This window comes from Cariama cristata, unplaced genomic scaffold (assembly GCF_000690535.1).
Source record: "Cariama cristata isolate BGI_N322 unplaced genomic scaffold, ASM69053v1 scaffold367, whole genome shotgun sequence".
Taxonomy (NCBI): domain Eukaryota; kingdom Metazoa; phylum Chordata; class Aves; order Cariamiformes; family Cariamidae; genus Cariama; species Cariama cristata.
In genome coordinates, this window is record NW_009625912.1 from 147459 (window position 1) to 170196 (window position 22738).

A 22738-nucleotide genomic window follows, 5' to 3' on the forward strand; every position below is an offset into this window, starting at 1 on the left:
AAATTTAAAAATGAGACACCTTTAATCACTCCATAGCTAGTCCGAAGTTGGCATGGCTTTATCGGAGCATATCAGCTACCATCACACTAGGTCAGACTTTTAATGGCTGGAGATGATTGTAGCTCTAAGGAAGCTTAAGTAAGTATATTGGCATACATCGGTGTTAGCCAGTGTACAATTTCACTCTGACATCATTATCGAAGCATAGCAATCTTAATTAATTAGCCTTGATTAATCACTTTTAGGATAATTCTGATATTTTTATAATTTTAAGCCAGTAACCTCAATGATTCTTGGTTTATCTTAGTAAGATACAATCAGAATTTGAGAACTTGTATTTATAATTTTTTTCCTGGGCTATATCGTTATAAATCAGAAGTGACCCTATTGAAACACTGGGAATAGCACTGAACTGGCAGGAACGAGCAATGAGATTGTGCTGAGTAGACAGGCTGAAATTATGCTGCTATAAATGAGAGGGGATTTACCCATTAGGTTGTGCACTGTCAAGAGATAAGATCTGTGTGGAGGACTCCAGTGAAGAGAATGGAGCTGCACTGGCTTACAGCCAGTCTAAACGAAAATTTGATCCTCTGACTTAAGACTGAAAATGCTGGGGGAGGAAGAAAGATGTTTAAGAGTGAGAAGAGTTGGAGAGGGGAAAATATCTGCTGTTAAGGAGAATGATTTTAAAGGCTGTTATTCAGATTCTTCTTAAGAGAATGATTTGAAGTATAATAAATGTTTTTCCAGGCAATGGTGACTGTGATTGTGGGGAATGCATGTGCCACAGTGGATGGACTGGTGAATACTGCAATTGCACAACTGACACCAGCGCCTGCATTGCTGAGGATGGGACGCTGTGCAGTGGGAGAGGCGAATGCGTCTGTGGGTCGTGTGCTTGCACCCATCCGGGGGCTTCAGGCCAAACATGTGAAAAATGCCCTCTCTGCGGTGACCCTTGCAGTTCCAGGCGGTAATGTGCTGGTTTTACATCTCTGATGTTTGTATCATCCAGGTATCTATTTCCTATACTGCCTCAGCGGTGTCCTTACTGCCGCTACTGTAAAGTGAATTTACAGCCCAGAACCCGAGAGCTTTTTTGTCCTTTGAGAGGGGTAGTCGTAACTCGTACATCAACCCTTTATCAGCATTACTCTGGTACAAAAGAATTTTATGGAAAACAATTTAATCACCTTCAGGCAGCACAAGTAAAACTTCACACTTCCACTGCTGTCCCTGGCTGTACAGCTAATCAGACAGGTGGCCTTATACGATAACATCAGACAAAACCAGATGAACTTCCTTCCAGTCCACAGTATAGAATGAAAACATCCCAGCATAGGTGCTAAAGCAAAAATGAGGACTCACAGAAAAAAATTGGCATTTGTATTACCATTCTCAGGCATATGAATTAATAAGGTCATGCTGTCTGCTCAAGCTTTACACATGTGCAAATTCATGGTCCAAATTCAGTTAAGCTTAGCTGAATTAAAGAGGCCTGACTATGATAAACTAGGTCATGGACTGGGGATTAAATCAGTGGGTAGCTGTATGTCATGTATAAGTTAATGATAAATTGATTGTAAAAGGTGAAGTGTCTTCTGTTCACTGAGCATACAAAATTTATGCAGCTTTCCTGCTGTGATGCGTGGTGTATGCTACGGTGGCATGATAGGAAAAGCAACCAAAAATATGTGTGACATAAAGCTGACCACTCTAAGTACACCCATGCTTATGCTTGTATTACGTGAGCTCTTGCAGGGCTAAAGTCAGACCAAAATGAGCAGTCTTCAGTAGAAATTTAAGCTAGAAGTTGAATTAGGCTTCACAGAGTATATGTTATTAATGACCCTGGTTTTGCTTGCTGAGCGCCGAGTCAGTGTGAGTCACATTAATGTTTCATGACGATGTCATGTCTACTTATTTAGAGTTGAGGCCCATTTCTCTTCTATACTAGCTCTCTACCACTGTATTTTCATATCTGCCATTGCAGTCTACACTACATCTGAGATGAGAAGCTATTCTATGGCATGTGATTAAATCATCATTTGTTAGTGCTAAATTTGACCTACAAAAGCAAGCCTATCAGTTTATTCAAAGCTTTAAGTAAAAAGAACTTCTGCATGCAACTGCTCTAAAGACGAAGGACAATGCTGCTGCTTTGCTTTGCCCAATTTGGCAGAGAATAAGAAATATAAAGTTACACGATGGGCATTAAGTTAGCCTATTTAAACATTTATATTGTATGCAGCGTTAGATCTTTTTGCTCTGTTTCACTGTCTTCCCTTGCAGAAACACAAAAGCCAAAAGAGAGAGAACATTGGGAATACCTGGGTAGAGTAACCAAGAGAGCTGAAAGACCAGGTCAGAGGGGATGGAGATCAATGGCTAGGCAGCTGAGAAAAAGAGTGGTAGTATAAGAAACATTGCAAATATGACAAAAACACCAACAACACTGAACTTGTCTCCATGAGATAGAGGCTATCCCATTACCCGCTCACTTTTACTATTCGCCATCTCCAGAGTGAGTGAGAAGGTCGTCTTCGTCCCGTGAAGATAATCTCAGCAGCCTCAGCATATTCCCATGGATATATGTAACTCAATGCAACAGGAGATTGCCAGGGGGGGATGTTTTGTTGCAGTTCTTTTCTTTAAGCAGTCAGTTCTTCAGGCTGCTTCTCAGAGTCTCGGCCTCTCAATCTGGCTGAAGCTATTCGTGACGAATCAGCAAGATACATTTTGCATCAAAAATTTTCATATCTGAATTCTGTTTGTTGTTTCTTTTTTCCATGAATAAACTCTGGATTTACTGAAATCCTCATTGAATTTCTGGGACGATTTTCAGAGTCTTCTAAAGGAATTGGTTTAGACTTCGTGTTTTTAAATAATATTTCAGTTATTCTGCCATTAAATAAAGTCAATAATTTTCCAATAAATTGCATTAGTATAGTTGGGATCTAAGTAAGCGGTTCCTGAGACAAGTAATCACATTCAAGAGACATCTGTTGAGATACCTGAATACTGTTTTAATACATTAATCAATAGACTTTCAACAAAGGAAGGTATGTAGTAGGTGCCCCAGCTTGATCTCTCTGAAGTCCATTTCAGATATTGTTCATCTGATAGGCATTCCTTCAGCTAGTATTTAGTGCAAGCTTAGTTCAGAGTATTTATTTTTGAAAACGAATGTTATGTGTGAGTAACCCCATGTCTTTGATAGACCTACATGACTAATGTTGCCTGGGGTTCTGTCTGGTAGCTAATAAGCTAGGAAAGAAAAGAGGACAAGAGGGAGCTTATCCACAATACCTTTATTCAGGTGGGGTTGGGTTTTTTTTTTGGTTGGGTTTTTTTTTTTGGTGGCAATACCTATCATATTTCTGAGAACTACTGTATCCATAGCACAGGACCTTTTGTTTAGCTTCTTTTTAAAATGCAGATGCATACGTACTGGCTTTTATATTGTTGCTTTGTGACAGGCAGAGATTGATGAGCTGCTGAATTATTTTCCACAGGAGCTGTGTGGAATGTCACTTGGCTTCTGATGACAAGTCACTGGGAGAATGCAGTGAAAAATGCAAATTCGTTGATGCAACTGTCAGCACCACAAAGGGTTTGTCTACTCAGTCTTCCTTTCCTGTGTGTGCGTGATTAGTGACAGTTTCCACTTTCAGTAATTTTATATTTGAAAGTTGCCTTGTTTTTCTGCCATGGAATTGTATTAAGGCTCATAAGACAATTCCTGTCCATCTACAGTTCTTCGGTGGTAAGTAGGAAATGAAGATCAGGGCTGCTATTACACTTCCAGGTTAATTAACTCATTGGATCATGCCTACTTTCTAAGCAGTTTATGTAAGAAAGTATAGAATTTAATAAATACCAGTCCTGCGAATCAGTGGCTGATGAAAGCCCCTGAGTTTAAGTCATGCCTGTACCATGAGTTCCAGTGCGGCTTCTTTTACCAAACAAATGCTAAACCTGATTCCAGTCCTTATGCAGACGCGTGATTACAGTTGGCAACTAGACACAGCCCTTTAACCTGTGGCAAAGATATTTCTAGTATTCTAAACACTAAGCACATCTTTCAGTTGCTCGCTTTAATTCAAAACTGTCCTCCATCAATGGGAATGTCTGGAATAGGAATTATTCTTGAATGAAATAGTACCCTCAGAAAAAAAAAAAAAAAAACAACTTAAAATGAAATAGTGCATCTTTTTCTTTCCTGTAGAGGAAGGTGCTTGCCTGTTCAGTAGACAGTCCGTATTTATTCTAACAGCAATTCTAGTCCCAATCCTATGGCAAAATGCAATTGTTAGATGAGGCAGGACATAGGTATGTTATATCCACATCACAGATGTACAATAAGCATTAAATAAGACAAATCTAAGAATTAGGATGACAATGCAGAATGCTGTATGCACATCTAAGGTTTGTGTCTGCAAACTGTTGGAAGCCCATCCAGAACTGCATGCATGCAGAAATTTCACCGATGTACATCTTTACAACAAAGCTACACCTTTTGTTTTTGATGACATTACTCCATAATACAGAGCTCAAAAGTTCCAAATATTGCCCTTGTCAGGAAAACTAATTATAATTTTGCATTTTTATTAAAATTATTATCATGCTTTGCCTTTCTAGACATCAATATTTGTTTATAAATATAAAAATGTTTTTACAAGCTTCAAAAACATATAAGCACTTTTATTGCATCATCTCTTCAGTTAGTAAAGTTTTCAGGTTGCTATTGCCAGATGACAGATATTTCTAGCTAGGAATATATAAGACATTCTACTTTCAAATATAATGAATACTAATCAAGAGCAGAAACAGTCATTTATATGGCTCTGTTCACATAGACAGAGGTCACAGGAATGTGAGCATGACAACATCATCTCCTGTTCCTGCTTATTTCCTTTTTTTCATGTCCTGTGCTTCCCTGATTGGGACTGTCAGCTGCTTCTTTAGATTTAAAATTTATTTGCAGCAGTTACAGCAACTGCTGTAGTGAAGGCTGGGTAACTGTTCCCATCCTAACCTCTCTCTCTAAAAAAAAAAAAAAAAAAAGAGAAGCTGTTCCAAACTGTGTTTCATCTTAAATGCTTGTGTAATATCTCTAAGGATTTGTTTTGACATGGAGGTAGATACATTAAGAAGTCCTCAGTGGAATAAAATAATCTTCAAAATAATAACAAAAAAATAGCCCTAAAATCAGATCTGTATTACCTAAACAACAAAAAAATTAATTACAAAGTGTTATAACTAGACCACCACATAATATTTAAGACAGATTATTGAGCAACTTCATAAGCATAATGCTTCTTTCTGGTTTATATTTCAGTTTGTTTAATGCTAGAAATAGCTCTAGGTTAAATAAAATAGCACTTTAAAGATTTACTTTCTCTTTCACATATGTACGTTGCAACACAATGACTGAAACTGTGGAGCAATAAGAAAAGTGTAGGCTTTACGTTCTCCTGTTTCCTGGGAATACCTGTTTTAGGCTCTGAGCCGTGCCCTTCACATCCTCTGCTTCGATTCTGTGGGTGCCGGGGGTTTCTCGCCCTGGGCCCCACAGCAGGGTCACCGGCAGCCACTCCGCTGGGGATTCAGCAGGGCACAGGATGGCAGGTGCTTATGGCTTCACAGTTACTGGCCTTATCTCCACGTCAGGCATTGCTTTTGAATATTTATTTTCACCCATTTCTAATATTTGAATATTAAATCAGGCTAATCCCCCCTTTGCCAGATGGGTGCAAGAGTAGCCCTTGTTGCTCTACTCACTACCCAGGAGGAACACCAATTTCTAAAAAGTGGCTCCTGTCATCACCCCGGCCACAGGGCACCAGGCTGCTCCTGCCACAAGCCCAACAGGGACAGTTACACTTTCCTTGGAGAAATGGACTTTTTCCGACCCCATAGTGTTGACACTGCACAAATTCCCAGTGCAGCAGCAAAGTGAATGCTGGAGCCTGAATTAAACCTCTGTATCAGTGCCGCTCTGTTGTTCTGACTCAAAGTGAAATGAAACTGTTCAACAAAAGCATTTCATTGAGCAAAAGACAAACAAGAAAGGGCATAATGACATTTAAATTTACAGTATTTTATTTTTTGTTGAATCTTTTCTCTAAGTATCTGTTAGGAGTCTTTTGCACTTCAAGGCTTCAGCTTGCCACTGTTACCCAATTCTTCTTCCAGTATGATTCCAGTGATTTCAAATACCGTTGAAATTAATGGAATCAGGCTGCAGGCAGAAGTGGGAAAAGTATGATGATTCATTGCAGAATGGGTAAAATTACACAGCTGTAAATTACAGAATTTTACCTACCTAGGCAAATTTTTGTGCTGATGAACTGAAAACAATCTATGCAATAGTCTCTCTTAGTGATCCCTCATCCTAAAAATAACATCAGAGAAATAAAAATACTAAGCATAAGCTGAATTCTGAATAGCTTAAACTGGAATCTTTGCTTTCATTTCTACATCCTTGCACGTAATCAGATTTCTGCTCCCCTTTGTCTCAAATAATGACATTAAATTAAAAGGTAAGATTTAAAAATAACTAATATATTTGCAGTTACTGCCTGCTGGATGATATTTGAATATGCCTGCAAGTTTTTCTCTGCCTTCAGGATAGCTAACAATGACCCTTTTCTTCTTCTTCTTCTTTTTTTTTTTTTAAAAAAAAAAAAAAAGCAAGGTAATATTCTTTGGATCTGCTTGCTTAAAAGAGTTGGGAAACAACAAATATTGCAAAACATGTGACAGTGTTACTGGAATTGTGACCTGGCAATGAGTGCTGTTAATTCAGTACACTCAGTCTGCAGTTTGTGGCTCTTCTAACAAAACCAAATCTTGTTAAATCAGCAACTCTTGTCTGCCTGTCGCCTTCATAGATAACAAACACATTGCTCTGCCACCAAGGACAGGCAACAGGTTAAATACAAGATTATCACAAATCAAGAGCATGTTTAATGTTTCCATTAAAATCCAAGCACATATGATTCTCTGTTTATAACAAGCAGAGAAAAGGACTGCAGGGTAGTCAATTATTTATACTTTCATAATTTCCATGGTGTTTAATATTCTATAAGAGCAAACCTTATGATAATAAGCAATATAAAAAAAAAGTGAGCACTTAATTCTTTATGTACAGTAGATTTCTTTAAAATCTATATTCCTGTCTGATTCCTACTTTATATTTCATTACTCTTCATATTAAAGTTTGAGGACTTAAGAATTTTAGCACAGTTTCTAATGAAATTTCAGTAAGGGTTTTGAATGGGTAAGAAATAATGGAGAGTGACAATTATTTTTAAAGAAATGTTTGAGAAGCTTACTGTTTTTTCTCAGCTCTAAAAACCAAACCCAAGAAGTTTTTCTAAAAATGTTTTGGAAAACATACCTAGATTTCCAATGCTATTCAAATAATGGGTTATATGGAAACATAGTAAGTGTTCAGCTCCAGAGGCATTATTGCACACAGTTATAAGGTCAGATATTTTTGCTTTGTAAAAATATTGTATAATGGTTATGCTCCAAATTACAGCATTTCTGGCTCTGGACCTGTAGTCTCAATTTTCAATTGTCTTATTTGCTTTGTATCATCCCTGCCAGCTTCCTGCTGTCTCCCTGTTCCCTTTGAATGAACTTTTCTCAGCAGAAAAATTTTCCCGGTTAAGAATCATCTGGAAAAAAAGAAAAATTGATTAAGTTTTGTGCAAATCTGCATTAACTAGAGAGACAAATAAATGGGGGCAGACTCTCATCTCAGGTCACTTTTTATCTGCTTCCTCTGGAATCACATTAAAAAGATCCCAGAATCGCAGTTTTCTGTTATTAATCTATATTTAGTGTTGTGACAGTACTAGATGCACTAATCTTTGAGAGGGCTATTGTAGAAGAAATAAATGGCAGCCCTTTTAACAGTATCCATTGCTGTTTGATGTATGTATATCTACTTCTGAAACATAATCTAGACGCAGTAGGAGTAGCTGTGAACCCAAGAGAACATACTGTTTACTTTGTTCTATAATTGGGGACTATTACATTTCCTAGACAGCTGGTGGTTAAGCATCCTGGAAGCACTTTGAATTCATTGAAATTCACCGTATGCTAGATTAATGAGGTGCACTAGATGGCCAGTGCAGATTGACAACACCTGCATCAGTTCTTCAGAAACATAAGTGAAAAATCAGAAACAAAACAAAGCTTGGGTTGGAAGAAAAGTAATTAAATTTAGTATAAATTCTGAGGGTATTTCTGCTTTCGTCTTTCACTCTTTACCATCCAGATGAGGTTGTACAAACATGATGCCAGCAGTCTTTCTTGTTAAATTTCATTTGATCTGATGAATGACTTTTTTCCACTCCCTCTGCAGATTATTCAGAGGATAAATCCATTCCCTGCTCTTTGCAGGGGGAAAATGAATGTATAACCACATTTCTACTGGCTATGGATGAACAGGGAAGGACAGTCATTCATAGCATAGAACAGAAAGGTAAGCAGTGAATATTGCTTTTTGTACATGAAATCTGTTTTTAAAACACAGGCATGGTGAGCTGTCTAGAAACTGAGCTCTTGTAAGCTGCACTGCACCTCCTTGTGTTTGTAGCTCGCCTCTGCCCAGCCAAAAGAGCACCTCCTCAAGTACTTATTTAATGCAGTAGTAAAATAAATACTTGGCCTTTCATGAAAGATGGGCAGAATGATCCCTGGGCTGTAAGAGTAAGTTAATTCTTCTAAAGTCCTGTGCAATTCTAAGACGATGATAGCAAATATCATTTGCATTATATGAGAAAACTATAATTCACTTTGAAATGACATATCTTTAATAGATGGACAAATATCCAAAAGACTATCTGATTGAGTATACCTGATGAAATGCTGAAATATATTTATAATTACATTTAGTGTTGCAGTATCATTAATTTTTGAATATTTTGCATAACTGACAGATATCCAACAGATCTGTTTACATTCTTTCATTTCAAATTATTTATTTATTTACTGTTTCACCACTGATTTTTCATTAAAGGACAGGACAAGACACGACAGGAGAGAACACAGACACCACTTATCAGCTGCCAAACAGTTTAGCTTCCAGGCAACAAAAATGCTGATTTTTTGGACTCTCCCAGTGCCTCAGTGCTAAATGTTGGTTATGTTTTAGGGAAAGCCACACACATTTGAACTTCCTTCTGTTGGCACAAATGGCGTTTATTTTGTAAACACTTTGTGTAGCCTTTCTCTAGCATACCTGTGAGAATGAAAGTGATTTCATTGTGCAAAAAAGCAGCTTCTACCCTAAGAAGAGTAGTCTGGTTTTGTATAGGTTACTATTACAGCAAAGATGGTTGTAAAAAAGCTAGTACTAAAGAAGCACATCCTTGTGTAAACTACAACCCTCAGACTCAAGAACTTAAGGGTAAGATTTTCTCTTTATTAAATACATTTACTATGCATTTGAAGTAGATCTGGAAAAAAAAAAAAAAGTGAAATAAATATCTTAAGGAAAGCACAGTTCATTAAACGCTGTGTAGTGGCCCTCCCATAACTCCACAATAACCAGCTTCGCTGTCATCTGCTCTTCTGCTCCTGGGCCTTGAAACTACTGTGCAGCAGCAGCTGTGATACATGTGAACATAAACCGGGATGAGACCTCCAGAAATGCTCTAGAAATTGCTTTAATTTATGGAACCGAAGTCAAGATGGCACCAGTAGCCAGAGCGTTACCCCACTGCTCAAACCAGACCCCTCAGAATTAGTTAAACGATGACATCAAGCAAAAAAGTAATGTGAAATACAATCATGTAAGCCAAATAAGACTGAAATTAATTTTTGAATGTCCTTAAACCATGGTTCCGCAGAAAATTCTGTAAAATAGTAATGCTCACCAACTTCCATGAACAATACTTTTTAATATTAAAATAATCAAACTTCTTTGTGTTTTGGCGAAGCAAAACCTTCGTTTTTAATTTTGACTGTCTCAAATTTTGTAGGATAAAATTTATTGCAGAACTTGAAATGCAAAGTTCCTTCAAATTGTTCAGTCCAGCATTTTCAGCAAGTCTAATGGACTTTTTCCTCATTGTTTTCGTGAGTGAAATGCAGTCTTCTCTATTTTCTCAATATGCTTGGTGACTTTACCCTGGATTCCAGATCTCACTGGAATCTTTTCCTCTGTAACACACTGAATATCAGTTAATCAAAGTACAGCCTCAGCTGTAACATTGTAAAATTCATAATCTTGTCAGCTCAGCCCTGTTTTTTAGAATTATATTGACACAGATCTGAAAATAATTTTCTAGCTTTTCTCTTCAGAATCTGGGTCTGTATCCAGCAGCTGCTAATCAACACAGTAAAAGAGCAGTGGAAGAAGTTCACAATTAATTTTTTTAACGTATTAATGCAATATTTTTCAGCCAGTTTCACGAACGCTTTAGCAAGATAGCAGGAGGAAAATAACATGGACTTGAAGGAAAAGGCATGCACAGCTTGCAGCAAATGAGAAGCCCAGCATGCCTCTTGGCTGCTTTTAATTGCTTAAAATGTATTGATTGGATATCCACAGTCATAATTGGTTTTGTTTCCACAGATTGCCCACAGCTTCCAAATATCCCGATGATAATGGTGGGTGTCACCCTTGCTATCCTTCTCATTGGCATCGTTTTACTTTGTATATGGAAATTACTGGTGTCAGTTCAAGACCGAAAAGAGGTGGCCAAGTTTGAAGCAGAAAAATCAAAAGTTAAATGGCAAACGGTACGTTAAATGCATTGATTATACATGAGGTTCTTTAATTTGGTTGCATGATCCACAACTGCCTTTAAAATTCTGTATCTAGGTTTTGTTCTTTTAAACTGATAGATTTTACTGGTAGGTTTTCACTACATTTAATATTCTATAAAGTAAAATTATGATTTTTTTTTAGGGATGAAAAATAGCTTGAGGTCCTTCTCCTGGTTTAATTTCTTCCACATGTAAAATGTGTAGATGACTTTTTTTAATTAGTTGTTTTTTAATTAGTACCTCGCCCTTGATTAATCTTAGCAAAGTTGTTTGCTGCCTATGTAATTATCAGAGGTGTACCCCCTTCCCAGAAACAGAGCCTTTTCTAGGAAAGAGGGATTATTGATGGCCACTGTCATGATGAGAGCCCACTCACACAGAGGAGCAATGAATGTAAGCTGTCCAAAATGTAGGTAAAAGGACAGAGAAATTCAGGCCTTATCTTCTATTTATAGCTTGCAGATGTCTAATGCAAGCTTATGCCACATGTTCCCTTTTCTTCTTTCCTTTCTGCCCTTGACTTTTTTGCTATTCTGCAAAAGCTTTAAGACTTCTGAGGCTCCTTGAAAAAAAGCATGTTGAGTAAGCATTTCTGGTGGGTGTCAGGAGGACAGGCAATACGCTGCCGTTCACCCCGCTCCATTCTCGTACAAAGCCCTGTGATTGCAACATTTCTGCAAGAATGGACACTGCTGGCCTTTCAGCTTTTGAGATAGGAAAAACCCGTTACTTATAGGCAAGGTCACTTCAGAATGTTTTCTTAATCCTTTGGGAGAGCTACATATGGTAAGAAGGAAGGGAAGGATACACTTGATAGAAACATCTTAATTTTCTTTTCTGTCGCAAGAGGAAATGGTAGGAAGTGAATGATGAGAGGCCAGGATTAAAAGCCTGGGTGGGATTTACCCTTCTGCCAAAGCGTGGTAATCTGTGTGGCTCAAGCGAGATGACCGTGACAAGTCACACCTCACCGCTGAGACCCTATCTGTGCTTTTAGAATGGTCCAACAACAACATTTGATACACAAGTTATGTTGAACTTGATAAAGCATTGCTTGATGATGTGCATTATTTTAATCTGGGAGGCAGATGCGAAGGGAAACATGTTCCTGACCATAGACTGGTTTGTGCTGCCTCACACAGACCAATCTGAATTTCAGTGGCTTGGAATATAAGTGAGCTGCTGAAGGCTATTCTAAATTGATCAAAGGTACAAAATGACGTCTGTACAAGAATAGGCCAGAAGTCCTCACTAGGGAAAAGAAACAGTGGGAGGAGGGTGTGTTACTGGTCTGTAAAATGATAACTGGGGAAACTGAAGATGGGATGCTTGTTCACTGGCTTTTCCCATACAAGTACAGTGAGATAGCAGGCTCCAAAGAACCCAAAAGACATCATTACACAACACCTGCTTAGAGCGTATGATTTATTTCCAAAGATATTTGGGATGATAAAGGTTTGCATGGATTCAAAATGTCTGTAGACAAATCCATAGAAGGAGGACATCCCCTCTGACCCAGGAGGTTTGTGAAACGTGTCAGCTTTTCCATGGGCAGCCTGCATCGCCCGCTGTTGGGAACACGTTATGGGGTCAGGCAGATGTCTGGCCCAAGTTTCTCAATAAGTACACTACAAATCATCTTCTTCTGCACATTGGGAAGCAGAGTGGTACTAGCTGGTGCATATATGGCCTTCATCATAACGCTGGATCAGGAATCATGGACCAAAATGATCTCTTTGCTGAACAGCTATGCTCAAGGCAGTGGCGTGCAGCTACATCTGCTTGCAGCTGAAGCAGTGGCAAGATGAGTTAAACATTGCATGACTCCCATTTCTTCTGTTTCTGTTTGATTTTTTTCAGGAAACAAATCCACTGTACAGAGGCTCAACAACCACTTTTAAAAATGTGACTTACAAGAACCAAGAAAAGCAAAAAGGGGCCATGGCTGCAGATTTCTATTAGCACCTCTGACACTACAAACTTAGATTTACTGGCAGGAAATCTAAAACCACTTGTTTCCTCTCAGCTGATTATGTGATATTTGTTTGCATGTTGCAGTGGTATAATCATTCTGTTAGAGAAAAAATATCTTGTGTTGGGAAAACTATAGGTAATGTATTAGTGGTAAAGGTTAGTAGAAATATTTTCTAAAAATACCTTTAATATTAAAGCCCCCCCCATCTTAAAAAAAATAGCATCACAAATATTTTTAATTTTCTCATTAATACTGAGGATTAAAAATTATCATATGTAAGCCTATTTTTGTGAAATTAGGTATATACAATAAGCTGTATACTACTTTGTTCATACACACAATCCCATATATTTGTGTTTAGGAATGTATTTGTACCAGTCGATTTGGGGGGCTGGTTTAAATTTAAAAAGATAATATTTTTCATGAATGCTGCTTAAAATACTGAGGTTAGAGGTTCCTCAATTACCTGTATGACTGAATAGTTTTTCATCAGAAACAAGTAGTGTTATTGTTATTATATATAGTGCATACAGAAACATCTCCTCTCTAATTCTTTCTTTTCCCGTTTCCCTCTTTCCTTGTCCTTGTTGCTGTTTGATGTTCTTGAAGAAACCAGTCCCTGGGGTTGTCTCAGGGAAAGCTAGATCAAGCCCTATTCACTTGCAGAGTTGTTTTCTGTTCCAGGCATAGACTACCTTTTTTTCCTAAATTCTAGTAGAGAGGATCCAGAGCAAAAGATAAATATTTGTAAATTAGAGACCTCAGTAGAGAACCTTTAAACCATAGGATTACCAAAACTCCTTTTCACCATTTACATCCTGTTTAGGCACTCAAAATAAATCCCACTGGACCATTACATGAACCGTTGCAGGAGCCCTTTACATGTGGGGAAAGTTCACACACAAAGACTCAGTATCACACACAAAGACAGTACTCTTTTGTTGATATATCCAAAAAGGTGAGGTTTTTTTTCAATGCCCAGCAGCCAAACCATTTATTCATGTGTGAAATTATGTATTCAGCTCTTTTGGGCTGTTTAATTTTGGTTTTGATTTTTTTTTTTCAAACTCAGCAACAAATAGATCTATGGATTCCACTTCATATTTATTTCCATGACATTAATGAGGATTTTTAAATCTCAGTTTGAGCTAGTTTCTAATAACTTGCCATAAATTCTTAAATTGTAATACTGTTACCATGTATAGCATTAGGGAAAAAAAAGCCCCAACAAAATCAGCTAACATGCTGGCATAAATAATTACGACACTGGGCTATTTTGAGGTAACAATAATGTACTTTACTTTTTAATATCACTTTTCCTCTGCATTTTTTAGTACTCTGGAACAGATGGTCAAAATGTACATATGAATGTACTTTCAAAAGAAGACTTAGAAATCAAAAATACATCTACACAGTCACAGACAAACAATTACATACATTCCCTATGGTAAATCATAGATTTGATCTAAAAAACTCGATGTCCATTTTGTAATAAATATTTACAAAGTATGTGCAAGTTCAGTCTCTATATCCTCTACAAATCCTGGATGTGAGACTGATATATTATCTAGCTCTGACCCATGCCTGTTTTAGGGCCTGATCCAAAGCCTACTGGAGTAAAGGTTACAGATCAGGATATAGTTTCAGTGAAACTATTAGTTTTGGTTTACAAAGATTGTTTCGTTTAAACAAACTGGTTAATACTATATATTAGCGGATGAGAACCTATGGTATACATTTCTGTGCAAAGAGAAATAAACAGTATCGGATGCCTTTGGAAATAAGGTGGTGCTATAAGCACATATTAAATACGAAATTATTGCAGTGTGAAGGAAATGATGGCTGTCATTAAACTGGAACAGATTAATTACAGGTTCACATCTGTATTCTTCAGTATTCCTGCATATCTCATAGTGGAAACTGTGCACAGACAAAGACTTGCATCTGGGGCCATTCCAACCGCTAGACTCACAATGTCTGTGCAAGTTACACGTGGGACCAAATCCTGTTTCCCTGGCACATGGGTAAACTTGTGGGAGGCAAAGCTGGCCCCTGGATTCTGTCTCAGATTCCACTTGGGTCAGGATTGCCTAAGGGACTAGGGAAATCTGGATTTAGCCCATGCAAATTATCTGTTACTCTTTTGTTTCTCATGTAGGAGTCATCAAATGACAAACTTTCTCTGAAAGAAATGAAAGCATTTTTATTACTTTTAAAGTAATAAAAATATATACTGTTTATTAAATACCTTTTAAGTTGTGTTTCTAAGAAGGCTGATTCTGCTGCTCAAAATTAGGGTTGAAATCCCTTCTTCTGTAGATCACCCATTTCAATATTGAAATACATTTCAGTATTCAAACGTTATTAACCAAGTGATGTTCGCATTTCATATCAAATGCTTGGTGGTCTACATTCCCTGTTCCTACAGGAGATCTCTTTCACAAAGCTACTTACTCTCTTCCCATCACTTGCATCTTCTGATCATCAGCAAAGATCCAATTTGGTTTGTAGACAATGTTTACAGTCCAATTACTCCTCCTAGCAATCTCTCTCCAAATTATCAAAGATGTATAGAAATCTGGCGGTATGCTTTGCAGTTTCCCTGCTGTGACTGACTGTACTATAAATGTTCTGTACACTTTCAAAATCATCAGGATGGAAATTACTCAAATAATTAAGAATTCATCAAAGAAAATAGAAGAGCTTGGCAAGGAAGGTCTCTATTATTGAGGGATATCAAAGAACTAGGCTCATTCATATGAGCCATCCTTTTAACAGCATTAATTTAGAACATAAATTTTGACTAAACCCCCAGATTTCAAGAACTGTCAAGATCTTACTTGGCATTCACCCTAGAAACAAGAGTAGTGTTCATCTTTTTTTATTAACTATATTATTTTTATCTTGTAGCATTTGTACCAAAGTTCATCTTTTTCTTTTTTTTTCTCCACCAAATGATGAGTGGGTTTGTGTGTGGTGAGTGGGATGAAAAAGTCTTTCTGCTGTTTTCATCAATATTGTTTTGACCTGAGGCTGGACCTTGAGAGTGGCCAAAACATTTTTTAATAATAATACTTCTATTCACTGAAGAGTTAAACTGAATAAAAGAATAATCATTAGCGATTTTATGGTATTTGTGTATCTTTTACATTCTGTAGAATGGTAATTTCAGTAATGTGTGTTAAATGGATAATTTTTCATTTGATTTATAAAAGTTGCATGTTAACATGTATTCTATATGTCCAGGTTGCATTCAACTTCGTTTTGTAATATAACTAGTGGGTAATGAGTCTGGGATACAAGACTCAGATGTCAAGTGCAATACTCTCCATGTCTTGTCTGCCTTTATACAGAAGTTCAAGTTTGTTTTGCAGTGGGCATAAGGGAGTTATTGCCCTGCAAAACTTATCACACACAATCTAAAAGTAAAAAAAGAGACGTTTTTTATCTTAGTCTCTTTGAATGAAACACGTAAATGCCTGAACTTGTTTCTGTAAAAAAGGTGTTATTTAACCTTGAATAAAGATTGTAAAATTGAACACACTTTTATTATACTTTTATTATTCTTTCTTAATTTTCCATTTTGGCACACGTCTTTATTGTTGTTTTCACACAATTTTTGAAGAAACTTAGCAAATTTCTCATGCTTTGGTATACCCTAGAGCTTATTTTATAACTCCTCTCCCCTCCCCCCCTTTTTAAGACACCACATGAGATTTAAGGTCTGGATTTTCTTCTATTTGTGATCCTTTTACTTTTCAAGGAAATGAATTAGTGGATGAATGCTGTAAGCAACCTATTTCTGGAACTCTGATTGATTACATATGGCATTCTCTTATACAGAGATCCCTGAATTGCACAACTTACTTGAAGTTAAAGATCCATCCTTTCTGTAAGTGTAACAGCAGTAATATCTTTTTGGAACTACACGGCAAAGTGCGTATTCTCTCTTTAATCAATCCTTTTTTCCCTCTAATGAAAAGTCATGTATTTTGATGTCTGCTAACTTCCTGCTCTGGGGAAAAGAACATTCCTCTGCACCCTTGACAGAAATGTATTTAAAGTCTATTGTATTCTCCAGGCACACAGTAAGATCATGTTCTGTTGCGTTTTGCAGTGGATTGTGAAAACTGAAACTGATACAATTGCATAATGTGTACTCATGGCATGTAACTTAGAATGCATTCTACCCCCCAGAAGTCTATACTTTTTCTGGTTTTGTTTGTTTTCAGGAATAGTTCATGCTTAGAAACTTTTCTTCTGTGTTTTCACCAATGTACATATCAGCTAATATTGACAGATAGCAACAAAAGCACAATAATGACAGGTAGTGTAGATAAATATAAAGGCTTTGGCTTTTTGAAGATCTTGGTGGATGAGAACTTTGTTTCTTGAAGCTGGCTCAGTCTCTCTCTTCTACCAGTCATCATGCAAAAGCAAAGAGAACCAAAAACTGATCTTCACTGCAACCTCTCCCTTCCTCATGCTATTTGCACTACAGTTTAGATTTATTTTTAATCAAATCGGACAATTTAAAACAGTTTCAAGATATTTCTGTATTCAGATATATGAAGTTCTCAAGGCATGATGTATTTTTTTTTAAAAAGCCGTTTTTTCCACAGGGTAACTTTTCTCAACAGTGGGCTTTTTCATTACTGTTTCCACATTTAGAATAGGTGGGAGTGTAAATAAAACCAAGGTCTTTATGTATGAAGAAACAGGAAATTTCTGTTTGGCGTTCAGCAGTTGGATGTTACCTGTGTTCGGAGAAGCATGTACCACCAAGTTTAGGCTTCAAAGTTAATAACTCCAGTTCAAAGGCAAATTGTATCTCCTGTTGATCTTCTTAGGTGAGAGGTTAAAACTTGCTTTCTCTAAAGCTCTCAAGTGACTTAAAAATCAGACCTATAATTATAGTATAATTACCACGTAACAAACTCTCATTTGCTTCTATTTTAGGTTACAGTAGATTTGAAATAGGATAGATTTAAAAAAAAAAAAAAAAAGAAAAAAGGAAAACACACCTCCCCCAAACCAGACAGGGAAAAAACAAACAAAAAACAATGACAAAAAAATCCCCAATAGTCTCAAAGGTGGTAGAGAAATTAAGCCTGAAAATTTATCAAACCAGGAAAAGAACAGTTCAGGCTAACAGTCCTAGAAATCCTTAAAATCATAGAATCATAGAATCGTTATGGTTGGAAGAGACCTCAAAGATCATGAAGTCCAACCGTATACCCACCACCACCATGCCCACTAAAATCACTGAATTGTTACAAAAACTTTTGACACCCCACCAGTGTCTGCAGGGAGAGAAAGTCCTCTGGGGTAACGTGTCGTGAGCCAACACACAAGGTGACAATCAACTGAACCGCAGTCAAGCAAGAGAATTTGACTTTTTACAGACAAGTGGTCTGTACCTCTCGTATTCATCCTACAGTACTTGCAGCTACTGCTTCAAGCTGTCTGCAACAGCAGCTGCAAGAAACCAGTTCAACATCTTCTTCCCATACACTACAGGTTTGGGATTCCTGTTCTGATGCTCTCTGAGTCTGGCAGATAAAGAGCTTTATCAGAGAGAGAGGCTTCTCACCGAACATAGTATTTACTGTGGGTGATTAGTCAGCATCCCAAAAGAGCTTGTGGAAAGGCTGTCCCTTAGGGCCTGTCCACTAGTGGCACTCAGGAAATTCATTCCCAAATACATCTAGGCGTTTATTGTGGGCTGCGTAATCCATGTGAAAACTGTGTAGACAATGTTCACTTTGAATTGGACTGGTCTTAATCTAGTTAATCTTTATTCCAAAATAAGAACAAGAGTGTCTGAACATGTTTAATTCAGTTTATGTGATTGGCTGTACAGTGACCGATTTAATTAATTTAGATTAAATTTTGAGTTCTTCCATGTTGACATTCTAAGGAGATAAAGGAGGAGAAAGATGAATAGCTGGGAATTTTCCTGCCATTCTCCATATCAAAGGCCATGATACCTGGCCTGACTGGTTTAATAGCTTTTGTGGCAAGTCCTTCCCACTGGTTAGAAGGTCATTAGAGCCTTTCAGTGACTTATAGTCGGAGCATCTACTCTACTGCAATTAAAGCATTTAAGTTTTTTGACCGCACATTTGCATCTGATGATAAACTCAGCCTCATGATAGTAAAGAGAATTTCCCTGCAGAAAAATGATGCTATTCTCCCAAAGGTGTCTAGCTCTTTCACAGGAACAATTCACCAGCAAATGTTATTCTCCTCCTACCCGAAATAAGCCATGACTAGAGATCATTGGGTTTTATCAGTCTAATTTCATTTCTCATGTTTGTTAACAAATTTTCAATTTGGGCATGAAAGGATGGAAAAAAAAAATATTTTTCCTTTTTTTTATTGTCTTACCAGCATAAAATTCAGAGAAGAGAGCAGAAATTTTAACAATTCATTCCCTGGCTCCTACCCGTATGTGCGTGAATGAAGACAGATTCTACCACTGTGTGAAGCCAATGGGAGCTCTGGCTTCCAGACTTTCTTAAATCCTGGTTCTTAAATCCTCAAATATGAGACCAACTGTATATCTGATTTACCACAAAACAAAATATTGATGGTAACAAACCCATAAATGTCTATGCATTTTTCCTGAATACAAAGTAAGGTATCTAATGCAAAAATTATTCCACCTGAGAAGAAATCAGTTAAAGGAAAGAGGCAAAGTAAAATTGCTGTGAGTTTCTCTGTGTGCATATACTCTAACGAGCACAGGAAATGTTTCCATTAGCTGCAGGATTTCTGATTTTTAATTTTTTTTTATAGTGGAACCTGCTTATTCCTTATTACCCTGATTTATGAAGCTTCATTCTGATAAAATGCAGAAGGGCTGTGCTTAAGGAATTGGTTAGCACAGGGTAGAAGATGCATATGGCCAAACAAATCAGAAATGGTTTTGCCTACAATTCTGTTTGTGTATGATTAAGATATACAGAGAAAACTACCAGACTCTCAGGTGCATTTAAACCATGAAACAAAAGCCGTGAAAGTTTCATGGGATTTATATTTATTCTAAAATGTCTGCTAAGCAATTAAACGATGGCTTTATTTGTTTGTTTAAAAAGTATAACATTTGTTGATCACAGTACATGTAATTTCTGATATTGAGTACAATGAGTCATAGGTTTGTTTAGTGAACAGTCTACAGTCTGATATTAACGCTTTTCTTGGGAACACACTAACTATTCTTTTGTAGCAAATCTTTGCAAAAATTGTCTTATTCTACTATTGATTTCACTATAATAGTACTAACAACGGAAGGCTCCCTTGATGGCAGCCATGTATATTCTAAGCATGCTGACGCTAGGTTCGCACAGTACTTAAGTATCTCAGTTACCTTATAGATGTAGGTGAGCTTATACAAAGGCTTGAAGTCATTATAAGCACAGAAATGCTTAAAATTTAAGCAAACAATTAGCTTCTTTGCCAGAGTTGAGAATTTAGGTTAAACACTGAGATCAGTTATATGACAAATTCTTGAAATGCTTTAACCTGTGGCTTAGCTGTACGTTACAGCTCTGAGCTAGTTAACAGGGATAGGAAGACTTTGAAAAATATCTCTAGGCATAGGCTGCCTAGGGGAACAAATTCAGATGTGGGGCAGCTGGGAGCAGAACTAGCTCAAAGCTGCATGAAGACTGCAGACAAAAATAGAGTTCTACTGAATATTTGCTCTTTGTGGATAATTCCCCTTTCTACAGTGCCAGTGTGATTCAGTTTTGCTCTACCGATCCAAAGTACTGACTTAACACTGGCTTTTCTCAGAATTTCAGTAAAAGGCAATCAAGGGAAAATCCAAGACTGTTCCCTGCACAGCATAGCAGCGTTCCTCCCCTCAAGGAGTGCAAGAGGGGATGTTCAAAGGGCAAGAGAGAGCTACAGCCACTTCCCTATTTTCTCAGTGTTCCCTGCGGAGATGCTGACAGCACGCTGGGGATGCTTGCAAAGAACTCTCTTCACCCTCTATTTTACCCATGTCCTTCTGGCCCCACTGCTGAGAGGCATTTGGAACTGCAGTGTGTATAATTTAGAAGCACATGTGTATTTTTGCTTTAGCTACAGGTGGTTAAAATTCTGTGAAACGCATGGTATTGGTGTGTATGTATTAGTGAAAGGAGGATTTGCTTAAAAGCTTTGAATATGGGAAAAATACAAGTAAGGTGGGCAGATTTTGTACACAGTACTGCATTGGGTAAGCATGGAAAGTGAACCCTTGTGAGAAAAGGACAAGAATGGCAAAAAAAAAGACTGTGCTACATGGAAGGATGAATGACATAGCAGGTATGGTTGTGCCAAGGATTCCAAAAGGAAAGGATAAGGCAAAGACAGACTTTGAGAAGCTACTGGGGACAGGCCAGAGGCAGCTCTGGCCCCATTAGCCAGTTTTGGTTTATTGCAAGTATTGCAGTATTGTTTTTTTCCCTTAAAGCTACATCGGATGGATTACATGGATGTCTGCCTGCTATTGAATTTGATACTACTGCAAATCAACAGCCAGTCTGACATGCTAGATTTATAGTAACAGTAAAATTTCTACCCAATATTAAAGCATCTATATTATAACAAACCGTTCCGATTCATGTCAAGTGAGCATTTACTGGGAGCGGAGGGACGGAGGGCTTGGAAAGGTGAGGATTCACAAGGGGGTGGCTCGTGTGGCACAGTAACAGCCGTGTAGGTAGTTACTCTCTCCACTTCGCGCCCATGCAGGAATAGCAGTTATCCAGCAGAGTTTTAGAAGCATACGGCTGTGTTAATGCTCTTGGTGTCACCCTTATAAGGGAGTTTTTCACTTTGGAAAAAGTTTCTAGCCTAAAGCTATGAGCAGCTAAGAAATAAAACTTAGTCAATTTAGAAAAAAAAGTGCATTCTGACTAGTGAATATTAAACTGACAGTTTGCAATTAGGGATTTCAGTTAACCTGAAACTGGCCAGTATAAGCTGTCCCGAAGGGCCGTCTTATCCGATGTGGGGTGACTGGGACTGAAACTGCAGAGCCTGGCAGCCGCGGCGGCTGCCTGGGAGCACAGGAGGATGGGGGGGTGTAACAGAAACGTACAGGTAGAGCTGCCAAAAGGGAAAGGGGTGTTATGGGGCTTGGTTGGGATGTGTCAGAGGAGGTAGGGAAGGGGGACGCAATGCTTGTAGTGCCTGTAGCAAGGTGTGACTGGAGCGGCAGAGCTGACAAATGGGAGTAGTTCTGTGTCTGGGGTAAAGAGGAAAACTTCTAAGTGAAAGGGAAGACGAACTAACTTGGGAGTTGACCTGAGATGCCTGGGAATCGTCATTTTTCACAGCTGAACAGGATCCAGGATGGTGCTTCAGAAAAAGATGGAATTGTTGCTTGCTGGGCACAGCTAATGCAAACAATTTTGGTTGTGTTTTTTCTTCCTATTCTCTGGTTTGGTATTCCCATTCTGGCTGCTAGGAAAATAAAATGAGACCTGCCCTCTGACTTCAGTTTATGAACAGAAGTTACTGTACAGTGCAAAGATGCTGAGTGCATGACACACTGGATCTATGTGTGTGCCTTGGAAAAGCAATGGGTTTCTGAGAAAATGGAGTTAGTGTGAATTTGGTGAGGGCTTGTATTTGTGGATAAGGGCCATGAACACGCACTGGCTTCATATCAGTGTATAGGTCTGATACAGAAGGCTAAGTTAATGTCTAAGCAAAGATAGGCGAAGGTATTGAACATCTGTGTAGAGTACCTAAACAGCAAAGGCAGATCAGCTCAGACAAGTGCATATATATATATATGGGTCCAAGTATACACAAAAAGAAAGAGAACAGATCATTGACAGAGAAATGAAGATAAAAGTATTTACCCAACAGAAAACGAAATAAAGGAGCCAAATCACTACAGAAAATGCCTTGAAGGAAGACAGGTAAACTTCAAATCAACAAACAAACAAATAATAATAATAATAAAGT

General features: G+C 37.8%; 1 protein-coding gene across 4 annotated transcripts in view; it reads left to right on the forward strand.

Moving 5' to 3' along the window:
* ITGB6 (integrin, beta 6) overlaps nucleotides 1–12964 on the forward strand; it is a 32524-nt gene extending 19560 nt beyond the window's left edge. For 3 of the 4 annotated variants that reach the window (XM_009703783.1, XM_009703782.1, XM_009703784.1), the window contains 5 exons: nucleotides 754–976; nucleotides 3519–3616; nucleotides 8384–8503; nucleotides 10601–10767; nucleotides 12655–12964. In XM_009703783.1, coding sequence (XP_009702085.1) covers nucleotides 754–976; nucleotides 3519–3616; nucleotides 8384–8503; nucleotides 10601–10767; nucleotides 12655–12756 — 710 coding nt within the window. In that variant the 3' untranslated portion in view covers nucleotides 12757–12964. The remainder of the gene's footprint in view (nucleotides 1–753; nucleotides 977–3518; nucleotides 3617–8383; nucleotides 8504–10600; nucleotides 10768–12654) is intronic. The other variant, XM_009703785.1, reaches the window with a different exon arrangement.
* Nucleotides 12965–22738: the final 9774 nt, after the last annotated feature.